The 24,560-nt window shown below is 44.3% G+C and overlaps 2 protein-coding genes across 3 annotated transcripts in view; both read right to left on the minus strand.

Annotated features, from left to right (window-relative positions):
• The window catches only part of Rrn3 (RRN3 homolog, RNA polymerase I transcription factor), a 48,501-nt gene extending 39,585 nt beyond the window's left edge, over window positions 1–8,916 (minus strand). Inside the window, exons 1-3 of one of the 2 annotated variants that reach the window (XM_008829892.3) lie at window positions 8,708–8,916; window positions 6,867–6,972; window positions 5,075–5,131 (exon numbers count right to left, since the gene is read on the minus strand). In XM_008829892.3, the coding sequence (XP_008828114.1) occupies window positions 5,075–5,131; window positions 6,867–6,972; window positions 8,708–8,796 (252 nt within the window). In that variant the 5' untranslated portion in view covers window positions 8,797–8,916. Of the gene's footprint in view, window positions 1–5,074; window positions 5,132–6,866; window positions 6,973–8,301; window positions 8,484–8,707 lie in introns of those variants that run through there. The other variant, XM_008829893.3, reaches the window with a different exon arrangement.
• A 4,543-nt stretch (window positions 8,917–13,459) lies between these two features.
• LOC103731555 lies at window positions 13,460–22,051 on the minus strand. Its single transcript, XM_008829895.3, has 2 exons — window positions 20,656–22,051; window positions 13,460–14,032 (listed from the first exon to the last, which is right to left on the minus strand). The coding sequence occupies exon 1, from the start codon at window positions 21,922–21,924 to the stop codon at window positions 20,704–20,706; it is 1,221 nt and encodes a 406-aa protein (XP_008828117.1). The 5' UTR covers window positions 21,925–22,051; the 3' UTR covers window positions 13,460–14,032; window positions 20,656–20,703.
• Window positions 22,052–24,560: the final 2,509 nt, after the last annotated feature.

Below are 24,560 nucleotides of genomic sequence, written 5' to 3' on the forward strand. Positions count from 1 at the left end.
CTTTAGGCTCAATCCCCAGCACTACAAACAAAAATAACAAGGCCCAGAGTGGTGGTACACTTTTAATCCCAGGCAGAGGCAAGCAGATGTCAGCCTGGTCTGTGCAGTTGAGTTCCACATCAGCTAGGACTACAGGAAGACCCTGTCTTTTAAAAAGTAGGAAAAAACAAAACACTACTATATCACAAAAATTTGTGGCTGGGGAGATGGCAGGTAAAAGAGCTTGCTGTGCAAGCCAATGATGACCTGAGTTTGATCCCCGGGATCTACATGGTGAAAGGCAAGACATGACTCCAGCAAGTGGTCCTCTGACCTCCATTTGCATACTGTGGCACAAACACACAAATAAATGAAATTTTTTGAGAGAGTATGACTCTCCTGAGGGCTAAGGACAAAGCTCGGTGTTTAAGGCCCTGGGTTCTAACCCCAGCACCAGATTAGTAGGGAGAGCGAAGGTCTGATAGATAAGAGCGGAACAAAGAAAAAGAAATTGCCCCTTCGGACCTATTTAAGAAGGCAAGGGTTGGGAAGAGGTTTAACGAGGAAGTAATTCTTCAGGTATGTTTTCAAAGTGATAGTATTTTCTAGGGTTATGCTTCTTAAGAGGGAAAAGTCTATTTTCAGAAAATGGAAAATAGTTCAGTATGGTTACACCTTACAGTGAAGAAACCAACAGAAAAATCTGGTGAGCAATGGAGTCAGATAGGGCAGAGAGGCCATGTATGCCAGGTAGAAAGATCTGCTTAGGTTTAAGAAATAGACTGAACAAACGAACAGCTATATGCTTAGAAAAGCAGAGAAATTTCAACAAATAAGCTGACATTTCATCAAGATCTGAAAGAGAAGTTTGTATGTTGCGGTAATGATAGTAATAGCAATACACACAGATACAGCATATATTGTGTACTGGGTAGTATTCTAAGACCTTAATATATTCTAACTCATTTATTACTTACGATGACCCAAACAAGCAGGAACAACTGATTTCCATTTTAGGGATGAGGGCACTGAAGTGAAGCAAAGTGCAGAAATTTGCCCTTGGGAGGGAACAATGCTGCCAGAAACAATGCTCAAATGAAGTTATACAAGACGCCTGCCAGCCAGAAAGGAAAGTCACAGCAAAGACATACAAGGTGCAAAGTGGCAAATTCAATGAATAAAGTATTTTGTAAAACGGAACACAGAAAAAATGTTGCAGGTTGTATTAAGAAGTTGATCTTCACTCTTCCACAGGCATGAAGTTTTCAAGTAGGGAAATAACATGCCTAGGCATGTCCTGTGGAGAGATGAGTCAGGCTACACTGTTCATAATAAATCTACAGGAAAGAATCTAAGAGGGTGGGGGAAGGGGTACTGGAAGAATCCAGACAAGAAACTCCAAGAAAACCAGACTTGATTCCCCTCCCCCCCTTCAAAATGTCTTAGTGAGTGAACGGATATGAAGGGTAAGAAAGGCCAGAAAGACAAGGCCCCTAACTTAAGAACTGGGCAAGCAGTGAACCAGTTAAGCATAAAGAAGACTGCAAAATTGGCCAGGCGAGGTGACCTACGTCAACGGGAGGTACTCAGAAGATACTGTGAGGTTGAAGCCAGCCTGGTCTGGTCTACAAAACAAGTTCCATGTCTACTGTCATTTTTTTTTTTTTTTTTTTTTTTGGTCTTTTTGAGACGGGGTCTCCCTGTAGCCCCAGCTGTCCTAGAACTCACTATGTAGACCAGGCTGGCCTTGAACTCACAGAGACCCGCCTGCCTCTGCCTCCAGAGCGCTGGGATTAAAGGTGTGCGCCACCACGCCGAGCAGTCTTTTTTTAAAAAATAAAGCGAAGCACATTAACAGTTCGGGGTAGATACAATGGACAGGCAGTTAGGAAACAAATCTGAGCCTGCCCAGAATAGGAGCCACAATATACAAATTAGGGAGTCACAAGGACACAAGATTTCAAAAGGGTCAAGTTAAAACACCCAATCAACCTGGGCATGGTGACATGCCTTTTATCCTAGCACTCAGGAGGCAGAGGCAGACGGGATTTCAGTAAGTTCAAGGCCAGCCTGGTCACACAGTGAGTTCCAGGCCATCTGGGGTTACAGTGAGACCCTGTCTAAAAAGACCGGAAAAAAAAAAAAACAATCAAGGGGCTATTCAGTTCCCAACACCCACAGAGCAGCTAATAACCAGCTGTAACTTGAGCTCCAAGGGATCCAATGCTCTCTTCTGACCTCTGCCAGCATTGTACAACACTGATACACTTACAATACATACAGGAAATACGCTCATATGCATAAAATAAAAATAAATATTTTTTTCTTAAGAAGTATTAAAAAAAAAGAAACATCAAAGCCAGGAATGACAGTACACACCTTAAATCTCAGCACTCAGAAGACACAGAATCTCTGTAAGATCTGGGCTAGACTGATCTACATAGTGAGTTCCAGACTAGCTGGGACTATCAAGAAACTCTGTCTCATAAATACAAAAAAAAAAAAATTCAAAAACCAAAAACCAAAACAACAACAAAAAAAAACCTGTTAATAAGGTAAATAATTAGAAGACAGAAAGATTAGCCAGGCGTGGTAGCACACGCCTTTAATCCCAGCACTTGGGAGGCAGAGGCAGGTGGAGCTCTGTGAGTTCAAGGCCAACCTGGTCTACATAGTGAGTTCCAGGCCAGCTGGGACTACAGGGAGACCCTGTCACAAAAAAAACAAGGGCTGGAGAGATGGCTCAGCAGTTAAGAGTATTGACTCCTCTTGCAGAGGACCTGGGTTCAATTTCCAGCACTCACATGACGGTTAACAATCATCTATAGCTCCAGTTCCAGGGGATCTGACACCTTCTGACCTCCTTGGGCACTGCATGACACAGGTGCACTTACACACATGCAGGCAATATACTCATACACATAAAAAAATAATACTTTTTTAAAAAAGAAGACAGAGTTGGGTGTGGTGGCACAAGCCTTTAATCCTAGTACTTGGGAGGCAGAGGCAATGGATCTTTGTGAGTTCGAGGCCAGCCTGGTCTACATAGCGAGTTCCAGGACAGCTGAGGCTACAAGAAGACCCTGTCTCAAAAAGACAAAAAAAAAAACAAAACTAAAAAACAGAAAACAGAATGATGACAGAGAATGAAGAAGAGTTTTTAAGAAGTGGCCAACAGTGTCAACTGATAAATTAGTATGAGGCTTTAAAATGCCCACTGCAATGAGTATGTAAGAAATTACTGGGGGGCACAGACAGTACTAAGGAAATTAGCTGCTCTTCCAGATGACCCAGGCTCAGTTCCTAGCACCCACATGGTGTTAACAACCCTCTTCAGGCTTCCATAAGCACTGTATGCACTTGGTGCACCTACATACACGCAGGCAAAACACTCACATAAAGATATTTATTTTAATTACAGAAAAAGAAAAGAAAAATGGACTTAATGTAAATTAAGAATGAAGATGTGCACTCGGGAGGTAGAGGCAGGCAGATCTCTGTGAGTTCAAGGCCAGCCTGGTCTACATAGTAAGTTCCAGGACAGCTAGGGCTACAGGGAGAGCCCCTGTCTCAAAGAGAACAAAATAAAAGAATGAAGATGTACAGATTATGAGCAGGAACAAAATCACAGCTAACAAGGACTAAGTCCTTACTTATTTCAGGTCAAAGACTAGACTATTCTAAATGCATCTTATTCTTTATTGATATTTTTGGTTTTTTTAGAAAGAGTCACACTATGTAGTGCTGGTTGGCTTCATACTCACAAAGATCCTCCTGCCTCTGCCTCCTGAGTGTTGGGATTAAAGGAGTGTGCCATTACACCCTCACACCCAGTCAGGTTCTTCTGAATAACAGTGCTGCACAATGATGTGGAAATATAGAACATCTTAGCTAAGCTCTTTAATCAAGTTATTCTTGGTTGTTTTTTTAAAAATATTTTACTTTTAAATATTTTACTTATTATTTTTATGCCTGCATGTAATTAAGTGCACTCCTGTCATTCAATGCCCATGAAGGACAGAAGAGGCTGTCGGATCCCCTGGAACTCCTGAGGGGTTTTTTTTTGTTTTTTGTTTTTTAGACAGGATCTCATTATACATATTATATAGCCCTGGTTGGCCTCAAACTCAAAGATCCACCTGCCTCTGCTTCACAAGTTGGGATTAAGGGCATGTACACCACATCAGCACATTAAATCTTCTTTAAAGATCTCAATGCTTGGGGGTAGAGATGACTCAGTGATCAAGAGCACTGGCTGCTCTTACAGAGGACCCAGGTTTGATTCCCAGCACCCACATGGCAGCTACAAACCACTCTTAACTCCAGTTCCAGGGGAATCTGACTCCCTCTTCTGACCTCCACGGCATTTACATACATGCAGGTGGTACACTCGTACACATAAAGTAATAAAAATAATAAATAAAATATTTTAAAAAAGATCTCAATGCTTATGTCTTTATTGTCTCATTTTTAAGCCTCCAGGTTTGGGTAGGGGCAAGGGAAACCCTGTTTCCCTTGTTATACAAAATATCCCTTACCCTATCCCTCCCTCCCAATTCTAAAAACCAAAACTATTTGCAGTTGTTGCTACATGTCACCTAGTCGATCAAATTGCTTCCCATCAAAAACTACTGAGTTGCTGGGCGTGGTGGTGCACGCCTTTAATCCTAGCACTAGGGAGGCAGAGGCAGGTGGATCTGTGAGTTCAAGGCCAGCCTGGTCTACATAGTGAGTTCCAGGCCAGCTGGGGCCACAGGGAGACCCTGTCTCAAAAAGACCAAAAAAACCCCACTGAGTTAAATAAGATGAGATCATGAAAAGCAAGTTTTAGAGAACAGACTAGGATCAAATACACAAACAGGCAGTAACTTTGTTACTGGCTCCTCCCTAAAAGGGGGGTCCAGCAGGATGGTTCATCTGGTGAAGGCTCCTGCTACCAAGTCTGATGACCAAGGGTTCCATCCCTGAGACTCACGTGGTGCTGTAGTGTGGACAAGTGTGCAAGCTTGTGCTCTCTCTGTCTCTGTCTCTGTCTCTCTCTCTCTCTCACACACACACACACTGGATAAATATAATTTTTAAAAATTTGTATTACCTTTATGTCTGGATCTGACAACTGGTGCTTCAACAACTCAAAGTCATTTGTTTCACCCTGAACAAAGAAACAAAATTGTTTGCTATGGTCTCCTGTTGAATAATAGAATTTTTATTATACTTTGATAGCTCACAGAATTGCAAAAAGAACTTTGAAACTTCCATATATCCCTCACAATTCTAAAATCATGACTGAAAAACTTTTAAAAATTCCTATTCAGTCAGGCATGGTGGCGCACACCTTTAATCCCAGCACTTGGGAGGCAGAGGCAGGCGGATCTTTGTGAATTTGAGGCCAGCCTGGTCTACACAGTGAGTTCCAAGACAGCTGGGGCTACAAGGAGACCCTGTCTCAAAAAGACAAAAAAATAAAAATAAAAATTCCTGTTCAAACCAGACCTGGCCTTGTAGGCCCATAATCCCTGCTACTCAAGAAGCAAGTTCAAGAGCAGCCTGGGCAACTCAAGACTCTATCTCAAACATAAAATATAAATAGTAAAAAAGAAATATAAAGCAAATAAAAAGTAAAAAAACACAAGGGCTGGAGCCATAGCTCAGGGGGAGAGGGCCTACCCTAGCCCAGGTTAAATCCCTAGTACCACAAAGAAAAACAACCAAAAACAACAAAATTATCTTAGTACAATCATAGATCTAGAAAACAAGTGACAAGTAACTAAAAAGCCATTCATATTTAGCTATTTTTTGTACTGACATTTGTACAGCTGATACTGAAAATTCTCAAAGTATGAGATGAAAAGCATTGTAATGGCCAGAAGTGGTAGCATATGCCTTTAGTCCCAGAAGCAGGAAGATCTCTGAGTTCAAGGTCAGCCTGGTCTATATAGCAAGATCTAGGTCAGGCAGGGCTACCTATAATGATCTAAGTAAGGGAGAATCAAAATAATATCTATTCATATGTATAGCTATTAGTGGATACTACAGGTACATAAGTACAAAGTCATTTATATTCTCTAGTGATGAGGTCTAGAGGATCACTTTTTTTTGGTCTTTCTGAAACAGGGTCTTCCTGTAGCCCCAGCTGTCCTGGATTCACTATGGAGACCAGGCTGGTGTCAAACTCAGAGATCCACCTGCCTCTGCTGGGATTCAAGGTGTGCGCCACCACGCCTGGCTAGAGGATCACTTTTAAGCCAATACAAAAACAAGTAAAAATCTCTAGTTTATTCTTCCAAAGTAATGCTTAGCTAATTCCCTAAGAGATAAGATGATTTAAGTGATAATTTTGTTTTAATTTTACCACTTTGTAAGGTTTTCAAAATATACTAAGTAAACATAGCATGAAACTTTAGCAAACTCATTTTGACTACCTTTGAACTGACAATGTCACGTATCACTCAATATTTGATGTCAATATTTGTATCTAAAAAATTTTTTTTCCTTTTTGGTGACGAGGCCTAACTATGTAGCCTTGGCTGGCTTTGAACTTAAAAAGATCCACCTGCCTCTGCCTCCCAAGAGCTGGAATTAAAGGCATATGTCACAATACCTTTAATTCTTACGCTGGGAATATACATTTGCCAGCAATGGGAAAGGTCCTAGATTCAATTCCTTCTGCAAAACCAAAAAGAAAAGACAAATGAATGGCAAAATTCATTTTATTGTGTATGCTAGTTTTTGTTTGAGGGGAGGGAGTTGCTCAAGATAAACACAAGGTCTTGACCATTTGAAGTATACACTAGCACTGAACTACACTCCTGGCCTTATGCTGATCTTCAATATAACGGCTATTATAGTCTAACAAAAACTAAACTCCACACAGTATCTCTTCATACCTTTCTGTATTTCAGCAAAACTTCTGTCACAGTTCCACCAAAACGAACAGTTTTTCTTGGGGGAGAATTGAAGAAATCATTCTCTAATGCAAGCATATCTGAAATCCTACAGAACAAAGATTACCAAGCTATTAAACTCATGACCATGTAACAGTGAATTACTGAACCAACATCATTATGTGGGACTAGGCTAAGGCTTCTTTCTTTTTTTAATGTGTATGAGTATATTGCCTTCCTGTGGGTAGGAGCACCTCTGTCATGCAATGCTCTCAGAGGCCAGAAAAGGGTGTCAGATTCCCTAGAACTGGAGTTTCAGACAGTTGTTAGCTGCCATGTGGGTGTTGGGAATTGAACCAGAGTCCTCTGCAAGAGCAGCCAGTGCTCTTAACCTCTGAGCCATCTCTCGGGTCCCCAAACTCAAATTCTTAATAGGTGTGACAAGACATGCCTGAAAACCCAACATTTGGGAGACTGAGGCAGCATCCAGGTATTTCAGACTAACCTAGGTCACACAGCAAGACCTTGTCTCAAAATTAAAATTTTTAAGAAGAGAAAGAGAAGGAAAAGAGAAAGGAGAATCCAAACTGCTACAATAATCCAGTAAGATCCTATTTAACGTGGCCTACCTCCCTGATGTCATGTACAACCAACTCATTACAAGCAGGGTGTCCTTTCTATTCCCCAAACTTGTCAGGCTGGTTCCCATTTCACTTGTTCATTTTATTAGAAGCACTTCCCAGATATATACAGAGTTGGACTCATTTAAGTTGAAGCTCAAATGTCAGAGGCCTTCTCCCCTAGAAACCTAACACACCCATCCTCTCCCCTTACCTCTTCCCCTACCGTGCTGTACTGCAGTCTCACAGCACTTACTGGTATCTGATAGTTAAGAAAGCAAGTCTCTGGATATGCCGTTAACACAGTAAGTATGCACTTCATAAATAACTGATAATAAATAAATAATAGAATATTATTCTATTATGCTTTATAAGGTCTACTTCATTTAAACAGTATCCTTCAAAGTCTGAAAGCTACACTATTAGAATTTTATAAGGACTAGGAATTCTTTAAATTGGGGAAAACATTACTTCTTAGATAAAGTACGGTTCATTTGGGTCTGCTGCTCCTTTGTGCAGAACCTCAGACCTTAGAAAAAAGCCGAAACTGCCGGGCGTGGTGACGCACGGGTGCACTCACATACATGCAGGCAATATACTCATACACATAAAATAATAAAATAAAATATTAAAAAAAAAAAAGAAGCCGGGCGTACTAGCGCACGCCTTTAATCCCAGCACTCGGGAGGCAGAGGCAGGTGGATCTCTGTGAGTTCAAGGCCAGTCTGGTCTACAGAGTGAGTTCCAGAACAGCTGGGGCTACAGGGAGACCCTGTCTCATAAAGATTTAAAAAAAAAAAAAAAAGTCGAAACAAAACCTTAGGATTCGACTTGTCAACAGTGACAGCATTCATCCGGAAATCCACAGCCACAGCCCGGGGAATGCCGCCCACCTGGAAACTGAAGGAAGAGGAAAGGCGCAGAAGGCAGGCCCAGGTCCCCAGGGGCGCCCCCGGGGTGACTGCGAGACCGTGCAGACTAGCTTACCCCGCGCCTTCGCCTGTCGGCTGCCCACGCTGGGGGAACCGCTGGTTCCTGCGAAGCTGGGCCGGCCCGCACGCCCGGCTCCCCGGCCTCGGCACATCCGTACCCCCGGCTCCCCGGCCTCGGGACCCCCGCATGCCCGAGCTCCCCGGCCTCAGCACCTCCGGCTCCCAGGCCTCGGCACCCCCGCACGCCCGGCTCCCGCCCCACAACTAGAGGCGGAGGTGCTCGGGATCTTACCCAGTCCTCGACGAGCCCAGCGTGGACACCGCAGAGGCCGCAGCCTCGGAATCGCTCAGCAGCCGCGTGTGGAGCACCGGAGCCGCCATCCGGCCAGAGAGGCGCAAGCTCAGTGCCTCGCGCCGCCGGAAGCCAAGTTCCTTCAGCCCCGCCCCGTGCCGCGCCAGCCCCGGAAATCGCTCTAGAGCGGGGACCTTCCGCTAATCCCTGCCCATCTAGGGAGAAAGTGGCGGTCGTGGCTGGATAGAGCGCCCAAGGGTTTATCCTTCCCCGGAGGCCTCCTGGCGGAGGACGACGTTTCTCTCGCGACGCCGGGAGGCCTCGTGGCCTGCGCTGGGGCGGGAGGGCGGAGAGACCCGGAGGGTCCCTAAGGAGTACCTGGGACACCCAACCGGGAAAGGCGACGGCTGGGTTCCCCTGAGGACTATTTGGAATCTAAACCGCATTCAGAAGCGGATCGTGCTGGCGCACGCTTGTAATCCCAGCACTTGGGAGGAGGCAGAAGGATGAGGCGTTGAGGGCCAGCCTCTACTACATAGTGAGTTTGAAGCCCCCTGGACTACACGAGACCCTGTCTCAAACATTTAAAAAGTTGAGGAGATGGTAAAAGTTTGAGGACCCGAGTTCCCTCCCCAGAACCCCCAAAACAAAGCAAAGCGAGGTAAACACAATGATGTGTACAATTCACATACAATCCAAGATGAGTGTCAATAGTCAAGTAACTGTCAATTCAACCACAACTTCATTTTAAAAGTTAGACGTGTAGGTCTGGCGTGCTAGTGCACGCTTTCCAATTCCAGCACGGGAGGCTGAGGCAGGTGGTTTTCTGTGAGATTGAGGCCAGCCTGGTCTACATAGTTCCAGGCCAGCTGGGGCTACAGGGAGACCCTGTCTCAAAAAGACAAATAAAAATAAATAAAAGTTGGACATGTACAGAAAGTAAAACACCTGTGACTGCACCATCAAATTTAAGAAACAGAACCCTAAACTTTGCTGTTGAAGCTTCCTGTGCTGTATGCTGCTCCCAGATGCCATTTCCTCCCAAAGGTACTCAGTATCTTGGTTTTTAAAGTTTAAGGTGTTCCTTAAGCGCAGCATAGCTGCTTATTTTCCAAAGCACAATTAAGACTATGCTTATGCTGGGCTAACGCTGGAGAATTACCAAGTGTTGAAAGCCAACATGGGCTACACCGTGAGTTCCAGGATCGCCTGGGCTACAGTGTGAGACCCTGTCTCAAAACAAAACAATAGTAGAGGGCTTCCCTAGCATGCACAAGCCCTGGGCTCAGTCTCCAGCACTGCAAACAAACAAAAAACAGTAAAAACTAAGTAGAGGGCCATTGAGAAGGCTCAGTGAGTAAAGGCACTTGCTGCCAGGCCTGAGAACCTGAGTTCAATCCCCAGGAGCCACACAGTAGATGGAAAGAATGAACTCCTACAAGTTGACCTGTGTGAATGCCACATGGTATATGTGCACCTGCACACATACACATACACATACAAACACATAATACAAAGTATAATTTTAAAATGTTAACTTACAATAAATTAATATTTTAAATTGTAATAGAATAATTCACTCCTAGCATTCGTTGTTCATGCCCCTTCAATGAGGAGCTTCTATTTAGCCTCCATGTTTCATAAGCCAACTCATCTTGCTGGGCTAAAAGCTTCCTTTAGGCAGGTTTGTTTGACAGGGTCTCATTATAGCCCAGTCTAGCCTCAAACTCAGCAACGGTCTGGCTTTACCCTTCCTGGTGCTGGGATTATAGCACAGACTAGCATGGCTGGCTCCTTTATTCAGTTGTGTCTTTACCAGGGTGTCAACTTCACTTGTCACCTCTTTTCAATGAACAAGACAACAAGTATTAGTAAGGTGCCTCTGGAGACACAAACTTTTAACATCCTTGTTCATTACAGTGTAATTTTTCTGCACTTCTTCATTCCATTATGTAGTTTCTCTTTACTTCATATACCCAAAAGACCCATTAAACTTCTTCAAAAGAGCAGTCTTCCCCAGAGATAAATTTACAAACATCCTTGGAGTACTTCTGTTAGCTAAACTTTGTGGCTCACAAGTAACAGAAACAAATGCCAACAGTTTAAGTTCTGCCCTTACAAATATAAGGCATACGCGCGCACACACACACACACACACACACACACACACACACACACACACACACAAAGAGAACTTGAGCTGGAGAGATGGCTCAGCAGTTAGGAGCACTTGCGGCTCTTCCAGAGGACCTGGGTTCAATTCCCAGTACTCACGTGGCAGATAACACCCATCCTTAATGCCAGTTCCAGGGGATCTGACACCCTCTTCTGGCCTCTGGGGGGCATTGCACACACATGGTGCACTTAACGTACATGCAGGCAAAACACTCATACACATAAAATAAATAATAAAATGTTTTAAAATACAGTAAAATAAAATCTAGGATCACTTGAGCCTAGGCCTGGAATCAGACATTTCACACAAAATTGAATTTTTAAAAATTTTATTATATTTATTATGTGTACGTGTGTTAGGACAACATGTGGGAGTTGTTTCTCTCCCTCACCCTGTGGGTTCCAGGTATTGAACTCAAGTGCTCAACCTTGACAGCAAGTGCCTTTACCTGCTGCTGAGCCAGCTCACCTTCAGTCCTTCAGTCCTCCCTTTTTTTTTTTCTTTTTTTTGAGACAAGGTCTCATGTCTCATGTATCTCCCACTGACCTTAAATGTACTATGTAGCCAAGGATACTTGATTATAGGAGTAGCCAAATGAAAACTATAAGGCAGAAAGAGAACTGGATCTTGACTTAGTCCATTCATGCTGTTATAACAAAGTACTTGAGACTGGATCGTTTAAAAACAACAGAAATTTATTCTCAACATTTGGAGACTGGGAGGTTCAAGATCAAGTCACTAGTAGGTTTCATGTGAGAGCCCAGTGGCTGTTTCCAAGATGCTGCTTTGTTGCCGGATTCCAGGGAATAAATACTGTGTCCTCACATGGTAGAGGAAAAAGAGGTGGGCTGAGGATATAGCTTAGCGGTATTGCAATTGCCTAGCATGTAGGAGGCCCTGGGCTCAATCCCCATTACCAGAGGAGAGTAAAAGAAATACAAGAGACAAAAGGCTAAAAGAACCTAATTCCCTCCAACCCTTTTGCAAGGTTGCTAATCACATTCATGAGGGATCTCAAAAGAGCTACATCTTTAGGCTGGAGAGATGGCTCAGTGATTAGCAGCACTGGCTGTCTTGCAGAGAACCTAGGTTTGGTTCCCAGCACCCAAATGGTGGCTAATAGTCCACAACTCTAGTTCCAGGAGATATGACACCCTCTTCTGACCTCCACAGGCATTGCATGCAAGTACTGCACATACACACATGCAGGCAAAACACTCATATGCATAAAATAAAAATAAATTAAAAAATAAATTTTAAAAGAGCTACATATTAATACTATCACACTGATAATTAACTTTCAATAAATAAATTTATTATTTATTTAATGTGTATGACTGTATTGTCTGCAGGTATAGAAGCACCACTCTTAACCACTGAGTCATTTCTCAGGCCCCATCAATAAATGATTTTTTTGAAGATATATTCAGACCATAGCAGATTCACTGCAGAAGAAAATAATCACTAAATTGTTCATTTGTAACATTTTGTATATTTTGAAACTTATCATTTAAAATATACTTTGTGGGGCTGAAGAGATGGCTCATTGGCTAAGAACACTGGTCTTAGGCTTTTTTTTTTTTTTTTTTTTTTTTTTTTTTTTTTTTTTTTTTTTTTAAAAAAAAAAAAAAGAGGACGATAAATCTTTCACTGTGATATATCAAAATAAGAACTCACAGAGATCCGCCTGCCTCTGCCTCCCGAGTGCTGGGATTAAAGGTGTGCACCACCACACCCAGCTTGATTTTAGGCTTTTTAAAAAATATTTTATTGGGCTGGAGAGATGGCTCATGGGTTAAGAACACTGACTGTTCTTGCAGAAGACCCAGGTTCAAATCCCAGCACCCACATGGCAGCTAACAACTGTCTGTAACTCCAGTTCCAGGGGATCCGACAGCCTCTTCTGTCCTCTGCGGGCTTGCATGAGGGTGCACTTACCTACATAAGGGCATAACACTCAGACACATAAAATAAAAATACTAAAAAATATTTATTTTATTATTTTTATTTTGTGTATGCATTTATTTCCTGCATGTAGGTAAGTGCACCCATGTTGCGCAATGCCCGCCGAAGACCGAAGAGACTGTCGGATCCCCTGGAACTGTGGTCTACCAGCCTTGTCTACATAGTGAGTTCCAGACCAGCCAGGGCTACATAGTGAGACCCTGTCTCCAAAAACAAAACAAAACAAAATTACATTTGGGATTGGAGAGATGGCTCAGCAGTTAAGAGCACTTACTGCTCTTGCAGAGGACCTGAGTTCAGTTCCCAGTATCACATGGTGGCTCCTGATTTCACATAACTCCAGTTGCAAAGAATAAGATGCCTAGAGGACAACTTTCAGTTCTCTCCTTCCACCATGTGGATCCTCAGGCCATCATGCTCTGTGGCAAGTGCCTTTACTCATTGAGTCATTTTAAATGGCTCTGTTTTTGATTTTTGAGACAGCATCTCTCATAGCCCAGACTGACCTCAAACTCCTATGTATCAAAAGATGGCCTATTTTGATCTTCCTGCATCCATCATCACAAGTAAGTGCTGGTACTACAGAATTGCACCACTACACCCAACTTCCTATGGGGCTTTTTTTTTTAACTTTTTATTTAAAAAACTGCAACCAGTGCTTGATGACTTATAGCATAATTATCTAGTGATTATTTAACCCCCTCACATTTTCTTAGGGTGTGAGGGATTGAATCTATGGCCTTGTGCTTGCTCAGCATGCTACCACCATATCCTCAACACTATTTACACCCTTAATTTTCTTGTTATATGGTTTAAATGGCTTCTTGGAGACTGAATCATCTTTTAAGTACCTGATAAGCAAGTTAGCACATTTTCACCCATAGTATGTGGGACATTAATTTCTATTCAGATTTCTGAAATGCTTTTCAAAGACAAGTCTATTTTTTTAACTCATTTATTTTAAAAATAAATTTCATTCAGAAAAACAAAGTTTATTATGACTTAAAATTTCACCAATAAATAACATTATTGTTGGAGGCTGGGAAACTATCACTAACACTGAAACAGGTATATTTGGCATCGGCAGTCTAATGAGTCTGTTGGTCTGAGATAGGTCAGGGCTCCAAGTGGAACTTCTGCTTTTATATAGCTGGCAGTTAGGTCTGTAGAAACATTGGTAAGTTCTGGAAAGAAAAAGGCAATTTTATTTGAGATAATATTTATAAACATAACAAGGTAGAGTGGAACAAGAAAACATTTTTTTTCTGACAGTAAAGGTTTCAGTTGAGAAGTAATCCATCAATTGACCTGCAGTATCACAGCTTAAATTACAATTGACCGGCTTCTGGAAAGGCTTGTTAATAATTTGGGGTATGTTGTTGCTTGTTTCCGCGTTTTTGAGACAGGGTCTCCCTGTAGCCCCAGATGGCCTGAGGCTATGTTGACCAGCTTTGTGAACCAGGCTGGCCTTGAACTGACAGAGATCCATCTGCCTCTGCCTTCTGAGTGCTGGGGTCAAAGGCGTGTGCCACCACGCCTGAGGATACAGATATGAATCACCTTGCCAGGCCAATAATTTTTTTTGTCTTTTTTGAGAAAGGGTCTTCTTGCAGCCCTACCTGGCCTGGGACTCACTATGGAGTCCAGGCTGGCCTCTGTCTCACAGAGATCCACCTGCCTCTGCCTCCTGGGTGCTGGGATTAAAGGTGTGCCCCACCATACCCAGCTAAGGCTAGTAACTTTAATTTGGAAGGAAAAAATTTCACATATGCCTTATAACATATTATACATTGATTATTAATTCCAGGTCCTCTATTTGTATGACTTTGGAAAAATTAGTCTCTCAATGTCAAATCCATCCTTTATGTGTAGATAACAATGCTGTCCAAGTCTTTTAATGAATGCCTCCAACCGAAGCCCTCTTCTGACCTCCGCAGCATTGCATGACACAGGTGCACTCACATTCATGCAGGCAATACACTCATACACATAAAATAAAAATAACAACTAAAATATTTTTTTAAAAATGAATGCCCTAGCTGGGCGTGGTGGCACATGCCTGTAGTCCCAGAACTCGGGAGGCAGAGGCAGGTGGATCTCTGTGAGTTCAAGGCCAGCCTGGTCTACATAGTGAGTTCCAGGACAGCTGGGGCTACAGGGAGACCCGGCTTCAAAAAGACAAAAAAAAAATGAATGCCTGTAAATAACTTAGCATTATGTCTAGTATATTATAAATATCCATTAGCTAGTATTAATAAATATGTATATTTATTCAAAAATGATACAAAATGAAGCTATAAGATAGACCATAGATGAATAAGATTCTCAAGGTCTATTGGATAAGAAACAGAAGAGGGGAGGCCTTTTTAGTGCTATAGATTAGAGCTTCTCAAGCTCACACTTTTGACACTATAGGTTAGATAATTCTGTATTACATGGACTGTCCTATACATTGTTAGGAGGCTTCACAGCATCTCTGGTCTCTGGACACTAGGTTGATATCACTGGGCACCCTCCTCACCCCAAGTTTTTATACTGTTGTAGACTTTCATGGGGAGCATCAAAGACCAAACTAGGGATTCATTTCCTAGCTAAGCACTCAGAGGACCTGCCTCTCTGACCAGTGGCCTTCCCAGGACCTACGCATCACCATACAATGGGGTCTCTGCTGTTGGCAAATACCAAGCTCAGAAAGGTAGACTCTCCATCTAGAATTCAGAAGCTGACATATCATCTCATCTTGGGCCAGCAAACCAAGCTGAGAAGGCTGGGTATTTTGCCTGAATAGAGGGCTACATCGGGGTATTACTGGGAGAGAGTGAAAGAAACAGTGTTGGCTGCACGTGTGCCCCACTCGGTATCCTCTCCCTTAGGCAAGCACTTGTTGGCGGTCAGGTAAATGATTCCAGATTATATAACTGGAATAAAAGGAGCTGTACAGCCTATTCCAGGCAAGCAGGCAGATCAGAACATGAGTAGTCTCTTTTGTTATAAAAGTAGTCTTATGGGGCTGGAGAGACGGCTGAGCAGTAAAGAACACTGACTGTTCTTGCAGAAGACCCAGCTTCGAATCCCAGCACCCACGTGGCAGCTGACAACTGTCTGTATCTTCAGTTCCAGAGGATCCAACAGTCTCTTCTGTCCTCTAAGGGCATTGCACTACACAAGTGACCTTACCTACATACAGGCAATACACACACATAAAATTAAAAAAAAAATTTTTTTAAAGTAGTCTGACAACATCTTTGATTTTGTCTTTGGCCCACAAAGTCTAAAATATTTATTACCTTGGCCTATCTGAAAAAACAAAACAAAACAAAACATGGATTCCTGTTTTAAGATAATTACTTATCTTGCTAGCAACACATAGAAATGCATTATAGTACTTAGTAAACACTAACTCCATATAATGTCATACTAGTAACAACAAAAAATGTTATAACATGAAGAAATGCATTATAGTACTTAGTAAATATTAACTCCATATAATGTTATACTAGTAACAACAAAAAATGTTATAACATGAAAATAAAACCCTGGAAGTGTTTGCAAGATAAATACTCTTGGAGCCTAGACTTAGGAACAGTTACTTTTTTTTTTCTTTTTTTGAGACAGGGTCTCCCTGTAGCCCTAGCTGTCCTGGAACTCACTATGTGGACCAGGCTGGCCTTGAACTCACAGAGATCCACTTGCCTCTGCCTCCCCAAGGAGTGCTGGGATAAAGGCGTGTGCCACCACGCCTGGTGATATGAAATTCTTAATTCCATGACAAGAAATTTAAAGCTATCTATTGATGGAAATTTGAGAACCCCCTCCCTTATCAGACATGGCTTTTTGTCCTACACAGGACTATACAGCGCCTCTGCCTCCCTAAGTGCCCCACCACACCTTGCAGGAACTGTTACTAACATTTAAGAAGTCTATTTTTGCCCATAATTTTTTTTGTCTTTTTGAAGCAGGGTCTTCCTGTAGCCCTAGCTGTCCTGGAACTCACTATGTAGACCAGGCTGGCCTTGAACTCACAGAGATCTGCCTGCCTCTGCCTCCCAAGTGCTGGGACTACAGGTATGAACCACCATGCCTGGCTTTTTGCCTATAATTTAATGAGGGATATTTTAGCAATTAATTCCAATTATTGTCCTGTTGCTATTTACAGAGAGACTACAGGAAGAACTGAAAACTATAAACACAATTCTACCCTGCTAAAAAGATTGCAAAGAAGCCAGGTGTGATGAGCTGGAGCTATATGCTTACCAAACATGCAAAAAGCTGGGTTCCACCTCCAGCACTGCATAAATGTGGTATAGTGATGCATACTTATAATCCCAGTACTCCAGAGTACAGGATGATCAGAGGTTCAAAGTCATCCTCAGCTAAATACAGAGTGTGAAGCCAACCTGGGCTACATGACTAAAGCCCAAAAGAACTCAGAAACCAGACACTGTGATACTCAGGAGGCTGAGGAGACTTAGGAGAATCTTAAGACATGTACACAGTAAGACCTTGTCTCAAACAAAACAAGAAAAAAGAAAAGTGCTTCAAAGGTTTCCCAGCCCTAGAAAGTTCCTCACCTCCTCTCATTTTAACTTCCTAACTTTACTTTCAGACATGCAATATTCCTTTCTCTTTCCAACCTCCAAGTCTCAATCACCCTTGACATTGTGCTATTCTTTCCCAGATGAATCCCTAACAAGCCATGAATTATTACATTCTCTGTCTTAAAACTTTTTGTCTTTTTTTCCCCCCTCTCTACCTTGTTGAATATAAACCCCTAAGTGCTTAGATCAGAGGACAATCTATGAATGGAGGCTCTCTCCTTAGATCATCAAGCTTGGTGATAAGCACCTTTACCTGCTAATTCGTCTCACCCATCGCTTAATTTTGTTTTGTTTTGTTTTGAGATAGGGTCTGATGTAGCCCAAGCTGGCCTCAGACTCCCTATGTAGCAGAGGATGACCTTGAACAAGGCTTGTACCTACCACCACACCTGGTTTATGCAATGCTGGGTATTTAACCTAGTGATTGGTGCATGCTAACTAAGTACTCTACTAGCTTATCTACATCCCCTGCACCACCATGCCTGGCCTCATTCCTTTATTTTTTAAAAATATTATTTCCCAGCATGGTGACACATCCCTTTAATCCCAGCACTTGGGAGGCAGAGGCAGGCAGATCTCTGTGAGTTCAAGGCCAGCCTGGTCTACATAGAGAGATCCAGGCCAGCTGGATCTACAAGGAGACCCTGTTTCAAAAAGACCATGTGTATGAGTGTTTTGCCTGCATGTATATAAGTGCACTACATGTGTGCAATGCCTGCAGAAGCCAGAAGAGGGCGTCAGATCCCCTGGAACTGGAGTTATGTAGGATTGTTAGCTGCCATTGAACCTGGATCCTCTGGAAGAGCAGCAACTATTCTTAACTGCCAAGCCATCTCTCCAGGCCACCATCCTTTTTTAAAAAGAGTATTTTAAAGCCAGGTGTGGTGACGCACGCCTTTAATCCCAGCACTCAGGAGGCAGAGGCAGGCAGATCTCTGTGAGTTCAAGGCCAGCCTGGTTTACATAGTGAGTTCCAGGACAGCTGGGGCTACAGGGAGACCCTGTCTCAAAAAGACCAAAAAAAAAAAAAAAAAAGATGTATTTTACTTTTTTTCTTTTTTAAATTTATGTGTATGTATCCTTGGAGGCCAGAAGAGGGCATTGCAAGAGTTAGAGTTACAGATAATTGTGAATTGCTCAGAGTGGGTGCTGGGAACTAAACTGGGGTCTTCTGGAAGAATAGCAAGTACCATTAATTGCTGAGTCATCTCTCCAGCCCTCTTTCTGAGTCTTTTTGATGATACTTTTCCCTTCACCCATGGTCTTCACCCAATGAAGGCTATAACTCAGACACCCCTTACCCAGCCCTCATTGGTATTCTAAAAGTACTACATTACACAGTAGCAGTTATTCCAGTGTCCATCTGTCTTGATAAATGCTGAGTACCTGGAAAGCATCACCTCCATATTTAGCTCTGAATGCCCAGTGCTTAATTCAAAGTCTGGTACTGGCTAGAAATAAAACAAGTTGTGTGGTCAAAGAATTATTTGAGGTCTGGAGTTGCTCCTCCTGCCAAAAATATAATTCTCTCTCTGGCCTGCTAAAGACTTCCTTCTTCCGTAGCTAAACTTCAGTCGTCCTCAGAGCTATTGCTTTGATTAAGAGAACACTACAAAGCTTTCTGTTGACAAGATCTGTATCCTTTCATCTTCGTGTTTACCTTGTTCCTGGTACTTAGTGTTTAAGTCTCTAAGAGGTCCATAGATGATTATTTCAATCATATAAACTACCCCCAAGAAATAGAGTTAAGGGGGTAGGGAATGACTTATTTGTTTCTGTTTTCTTGAGACAAGGTCTCCCTGTAGGCCCAGCTGGCCTAGAACTCACTATGTAGACCAGGCTGGCCTCCATCTCAGAGTTCCACCCGTCTCTGCCTCCCAAGTGCTCAGATTAAACTACATCTGGCTTCAGAATGACTTCTTGAACTAATACTAAGTCCTTTCCTCTTGAAATTATGGCTTGCTGATATTTTGCTCCTATATGGATATATATATATATATCTATAAACATACACATATAGATGGACATATATACAGTAATGTATGTCTGACAATCCCTTTACCACTGAAATTCACCTCCAGCCCTTTCACCTCCCCATTCATTCATTTATTTATTTATTTATTTACTTACTTACTTACTTACTGGTCTTTTTGAGGCAGGGTCTCCCTGTAGCCTCAGATGGCCTGGAAATCACTATGTAGACCAGGCTGGCCTGGAACTCACAGAGATCCAGAGATCACTGCCTCGAGTGTGGGGATTAAAGGCGTGTACTACCATGCCTGGCTTATTTTTATTTTTTGTTGGTAATAGGAGATTCAACCCAGAGACATGAGCATGCTAGGCAAGTATTCTATCTCTGACCTACTACACCAGCCCTTTATCCCTTATGCATACTTTTTTTTCCCAAAGTTTTACCTGAGCTGGGCATGGTGGTGCACGCCTTTAGTCCCAGCACTTGGGAGGCAGAGGCAGGCAGATCTCTTTGAGTTCAAGGCCAGCCTGGTCTACAAAGTGAGATAGTGAGTTCCAGACCAGCTGAGGCTACAGAGAGACTTTGTCTCAAAAAGACAAAAATATTTTTTTTTACCTGAATGAGTGTTTTGCCTGAATGTATGTAAGTGCACCATGTGTATGCAGTACTCTGAGGCCAGAAGAGGGCATTGGATCCCCTGGAACTGGAATTCCACATGGTTGTTAGCCCCAGTGGGTGCTGAGAACCCAACTTGGGTCCTTTCGAAGAGCAGTCAGTGCTCTTAACTGCTGAGCCATCTCTCCAGCACCTATACACATTTTTTTTTTTTGTCTTTTTGAAGCAGGGCCTCCCTGTAGCCCCAGTTGTCCTGGAACTCACTATGTAGACCAGGCTGGCCTTGAACTCACAGAGATCCTCCTGCCTCTGCCTCTCTCTATATTTTTTAAAAGGAGAGTTGAAAGCTGGGTGTGGAGGCCGAGGCAGGAGGATCTGTGTGAGTTTGAGGCCAGCCTGGTCTACATAGTGAGTTCCAGGCCAGCTGGGGCTACAGGGAGACCCTGTATCAAAAAAACCAAAAAAAAAAAAAAAAGTCTATCAATCATCAAAATAATCCCTGAAGTGCAAAATCACTTTGCTTCCACTTTATTTTTTTAGTCAGGAGTTGAGAAAGCCACTAGAACACAGGCTTGGAAACAATAAAGGGGGTGATATTAGTGACTTCCTCCAAAAGACTTACTTGGCAAAGGTCTGAGTATCCAGTCAAATGGCTGGGGTCTGGTGCCTATTAGAAAGGGTGACTTTTCCTCACTGCCCCCGAGGCTGGAGTGTGGTCACTGGGGTCAGACTGCTGGGCCTGAGTGGCTGGATGTATGGCCCGAGAAACAGATGATGCCCTGTCAGGTTGCTCCTGAGTTAGTTTCTGGCTGGGTGCTGGCACAGTCTCAAAAGCTTCAGCACTTGACTTAGAAACCTTCTGGACAGCTAAAGAATGACTCTGAGAAGTCTGGGCTAAAGAGGCCTGGGTGTGCACAATCTGGGCAAACTCAGGTGGCACCACAGGGACCTGAGTGGCCAAAATGTGGCTTCCAGAACTCTTAACAGTTGCAGGCTGAGTTTGAGAGGCAGGAGGAAGATGCTGGAGCTGGTTTTGTGAGGCTACAGAGCCCTGGATGTAAGTCTGAGAGATCATAGGTACCATAGGGAAACTTTCAGAGGCCACCGGCACCAGAAAGTGGCTATGAGAGTCCGCTTGTCCCAGAGTGTAGCTCTGAGAGGCCACACTGATCTTGGAGCGTCTCTGAGGGTCCCCAGGCACCTGACTGCCAGGTGACATTGCCACCTGGGGGTGGTTGTCAGAGGACACAAAGAACTGGGGGTGGCTCTGCGACGTCACAGGCTCTGGAGGGTAGCAGTGAGAGGTTCCCGAAAAGACAGGCTGGCTCCTGGAAGTAGAAATGGCGAAAGGCTGACAAGCCGTCACAGTCAGGCTCTTGGAGGCCTGAACGGTGCGATGCTGTGGCAGATTCGCAGCGAAGACAGGCCGCGCTGGATGGGCTGAAGCCTTGTCGCTCTCCACCGCGCGGCAGTCGACGCTCTGCCCTTCCTGCGGGCTAGGGCAATCGGTTTCCCGCAGGACCCTCGGGCGCCGCCGCCGCCGCTGCCGCCGTATCCGCAGGAAGGTGTTGGGGACGCTCCCGAAGGCCAGGGAGAAGCGGCGGCTGCTGCGGTGCGAAGACCTCCTCACCGGGTCTTCCGGGAACACCTCGATGTTGCCGGTGTACCAGGAGACCCACCACAGGAGGCTGATGAAGATGATGATGGAGCCCAGGTAGAGCAGCATGTCGTAGAACAGCAGGTCAGCGAAGATGCCGGTGAACAGCACCGCCACACCCACCGCGTCGAAGGCGACGCCCAGCCAGAAAAAATGCCTACAGCGGCCCAGGCCTCCAAATCGCCTCTCCTTCACCTTCTCCTTCGAGTCCATCGACTTTGGGGAAAGCTCCATGTCTCCTAAGGTCGCCCGCGCAAACTCCGCCCGAGTTGACCAGGCCCAGGGCGAGGCCACAGGCCGGGTTTGGCCCCTGGGTTTCCATGGGAACGCGAGGGGCGGGGCGAGGCGGGAAGTTAGGCCTTGCTTCTCTCTGCCCAGAAGGAGCGCGGGCTAGGGGGGCTGCGCCTGCGCACGACGACCCTCTACGCCTTCCGCGTTTGCGCGGTGTTCGCTCCTCGCCTGCTGTCAAGGCCCTCCAGTATGCCAACCCTGGTCCCCGACCCTCAAGTGTGAGGTAAAATTCACTCCAGGGAAACAGTCCCTGTCCCTGCAGTCCGAAGGAGCTGTGTTCACATCACATAGCTTTCCCCGCGACCTCAGCCATCTCGAGTGAAGACGAGATCCTGAAGGAGCGCAAACAAGGACTTTGCTCTTAGCTTTCCCGCCACAGCTGGAGAGCAGCTTGACCCCAGGTGCACTTTCTCAGGTGTTCCTGCTTTTCCTTTGAGAAAGTGGCTAAATTAGGGTCTCATGGTAGGCAGGTCTGAATTCCCATCTTATCTGTCTGCCTTGTGGTGACATACTTGTGCAAGGACCTCGGAGACCCCTGTTGACATGCTTGTGCAAGGACCTAGCAGACCCCTGCTGACACGCTTGTGCAAGGACCGAGCAGACCCACATGCTTGTGCCAGGATCTAGCAGACCCCTCTTGATATGCTTGTGCAAGGACCTAGCTGATCCCATCAATCCAGTTCCTCCCCTCCTGTACTGTGAGGGACAGGGGCAGGCTTGGTGTCTCACTTGCTAATGGTGGATTTTTAAAAAATTCTTACACATACCTGGCATGGTGGCGCATGCCTTTAATCCCAGCACTCAAGAGGCAGAGGTAGGCAGATCTCTGTGAGTTCGAGGCCAGCCTGGTCTACAGTGAGTTCCAGGGCAGTGGGGGCTACAGGGAGACCCTGTCTCAAAAAGACAAAAAAAAAAAAAAAAAAAAAAAAAAAAAAAAAAAAGCGAAAAACTACAACCAGTCAAAGAGCCCCACTCCCACCCCAGGGAAGGTGCATGAGCTGCTGACTCAGGCATAGTGGGTCACACTGCAGCCGGAAGGCCCAAGGTTGCTCTGTGCCCTGCCTGAGGCTCCCTACCCCATACCCCTGCCCTCTTCCACCCCATGGCAGTGGTGGTTCCCAGCAGGCACTGAACAAGTCTCTGGTACTCTACTTTGAGGCTTGATAGATAACAATTTTCAGCCCAGACCCAACCATAATTCCAGAATTGGAGTGGATGAGCAGGCCTTGCCTAGGATAGTCTCAGTGGATTCCAGAAACCTAGCCGAAGTCACCATTTTTGGATGGCCCCATGTGCAGAAACAAGTGAAGAGCATTCTCTTGAACCCAGTGTACCAACACAAAGAACACATATCCAACAAACAGAGAATATGAAACACCTTGAGGAATTCCTGAAGATCTATTCCCCATGGCCAGGCACTACCAGTGTTCTGTTTAAGACAGCACAATAGTCGAACCTGATGAAGTGAGTCCTGCTTCTGCTACTGGAGTTGAAGAGAAACATGCATTCTTTTTTGTTTAAATATTTTTATTATTTTTATTTTATGTGTATGTGTATATTGCCTGCATGTAGGTAAGTGCACCCATAAGTGCTTGGCCTAGCCAAGTTTGTTGGGGCAATGCCCCCGGAGGTCAGAAGAGGCTGTCGGATCCTCTGGAACTGGAGTTACTGACAGTTGTTAGCTGCCATGTGGGTGCTTGGATTCGAACCTGGGTCTTCTGTAAGAACAACCAGTGTTCTTAACCACTGAGCCATCTTTCCAGCCCCCAAACATTCATTCTTAAGCTGCTGCAATCATTTTTTTCCCTGTGTCTTCATGCATAGCTTTGTTTTTGCAAATATCAGTTTGTAGAACTATTTCAATATAGAAATGACATCTTAGCTTTGGAGCTGGTGGAAGCTAGTAATCTGCTTGTAACTATCCTGGCAGGAGAGGAGATATTCTGAAGAGAGACACTTGTGCCACTCTCTTGGATTATTAAAATAGTACACCACAAAGAATGAAAACTTCCCCAGGAAACCTATCCTGGGGGAAGAGAAAGGCTAAAACCAGTCAGCTGGGGAATTTGCCTCTCAGGAAGAGAGTTTACCTAGTTCAGTTTATCTATAAACTGACACATGGAGCCTGATAGGTAGAGAGCGGGTGGGTGCGAGTGGCGCGGATGGAGAGCACGAGTGGATGGATGAGGCACCGAGGCACAGATGGAATTCTCAGCGGGATACAGATTTATTTCACACAGGGCACCTTTCCCTCGGGGAAGGGAAAGATGTCAGGGAAAGATGTCTGGGAAAGATGTCCGCCCACGGGTTGTGAGCTGGGACTTTATATATGGGGGCTTTAGGGTGTGGAAAGGGGAATGTTTGGGGGAGAAATCAGGGAGGGGGAAGCAGGTAGGATTAGGATCTGGAAGTGTTTACTTTTTCCCTCTTAAGATAAGAGGAAATCTGCTTATCTTATCTTTGGAGGTCAGAGGAGAGGCAGGCTGCTTCTCAGCAGAGTTTGTTTCCCTTGACTTCAAAGGTCAAGGAGAGGTCCCTGTTGGGGAGGGGGGAAACTGCTGCTGTTTGGAACCCTAACA

This window comes from Nannospalax galili, unplaced genomic scaffold (assembly GCF_000622305.1).
Source record: "Nannospalax galili isolate Female #2095 unplaced genomic scaffold, S.galili_v1.0 scaffold32, whole genome shotgun sequence".
Classification (NCBI taxonomy): domain Eukaryota; kingdom Metazoa; phylum Chordata; class Mammalia; order Rodentia; family Spalacidae; genus Nannospalax; species Nannospalax galili.

What these genes read in the sequence shown, in the direction of transcription:
- LOC103731555 (XM_008829895.3), bottom strand. Translation starts at nt 21,924, where the DNA reads ATGGAGCTTTCCCCAAAGTCGATGGACTCGAAGGAGAAGGTGAAGGAG.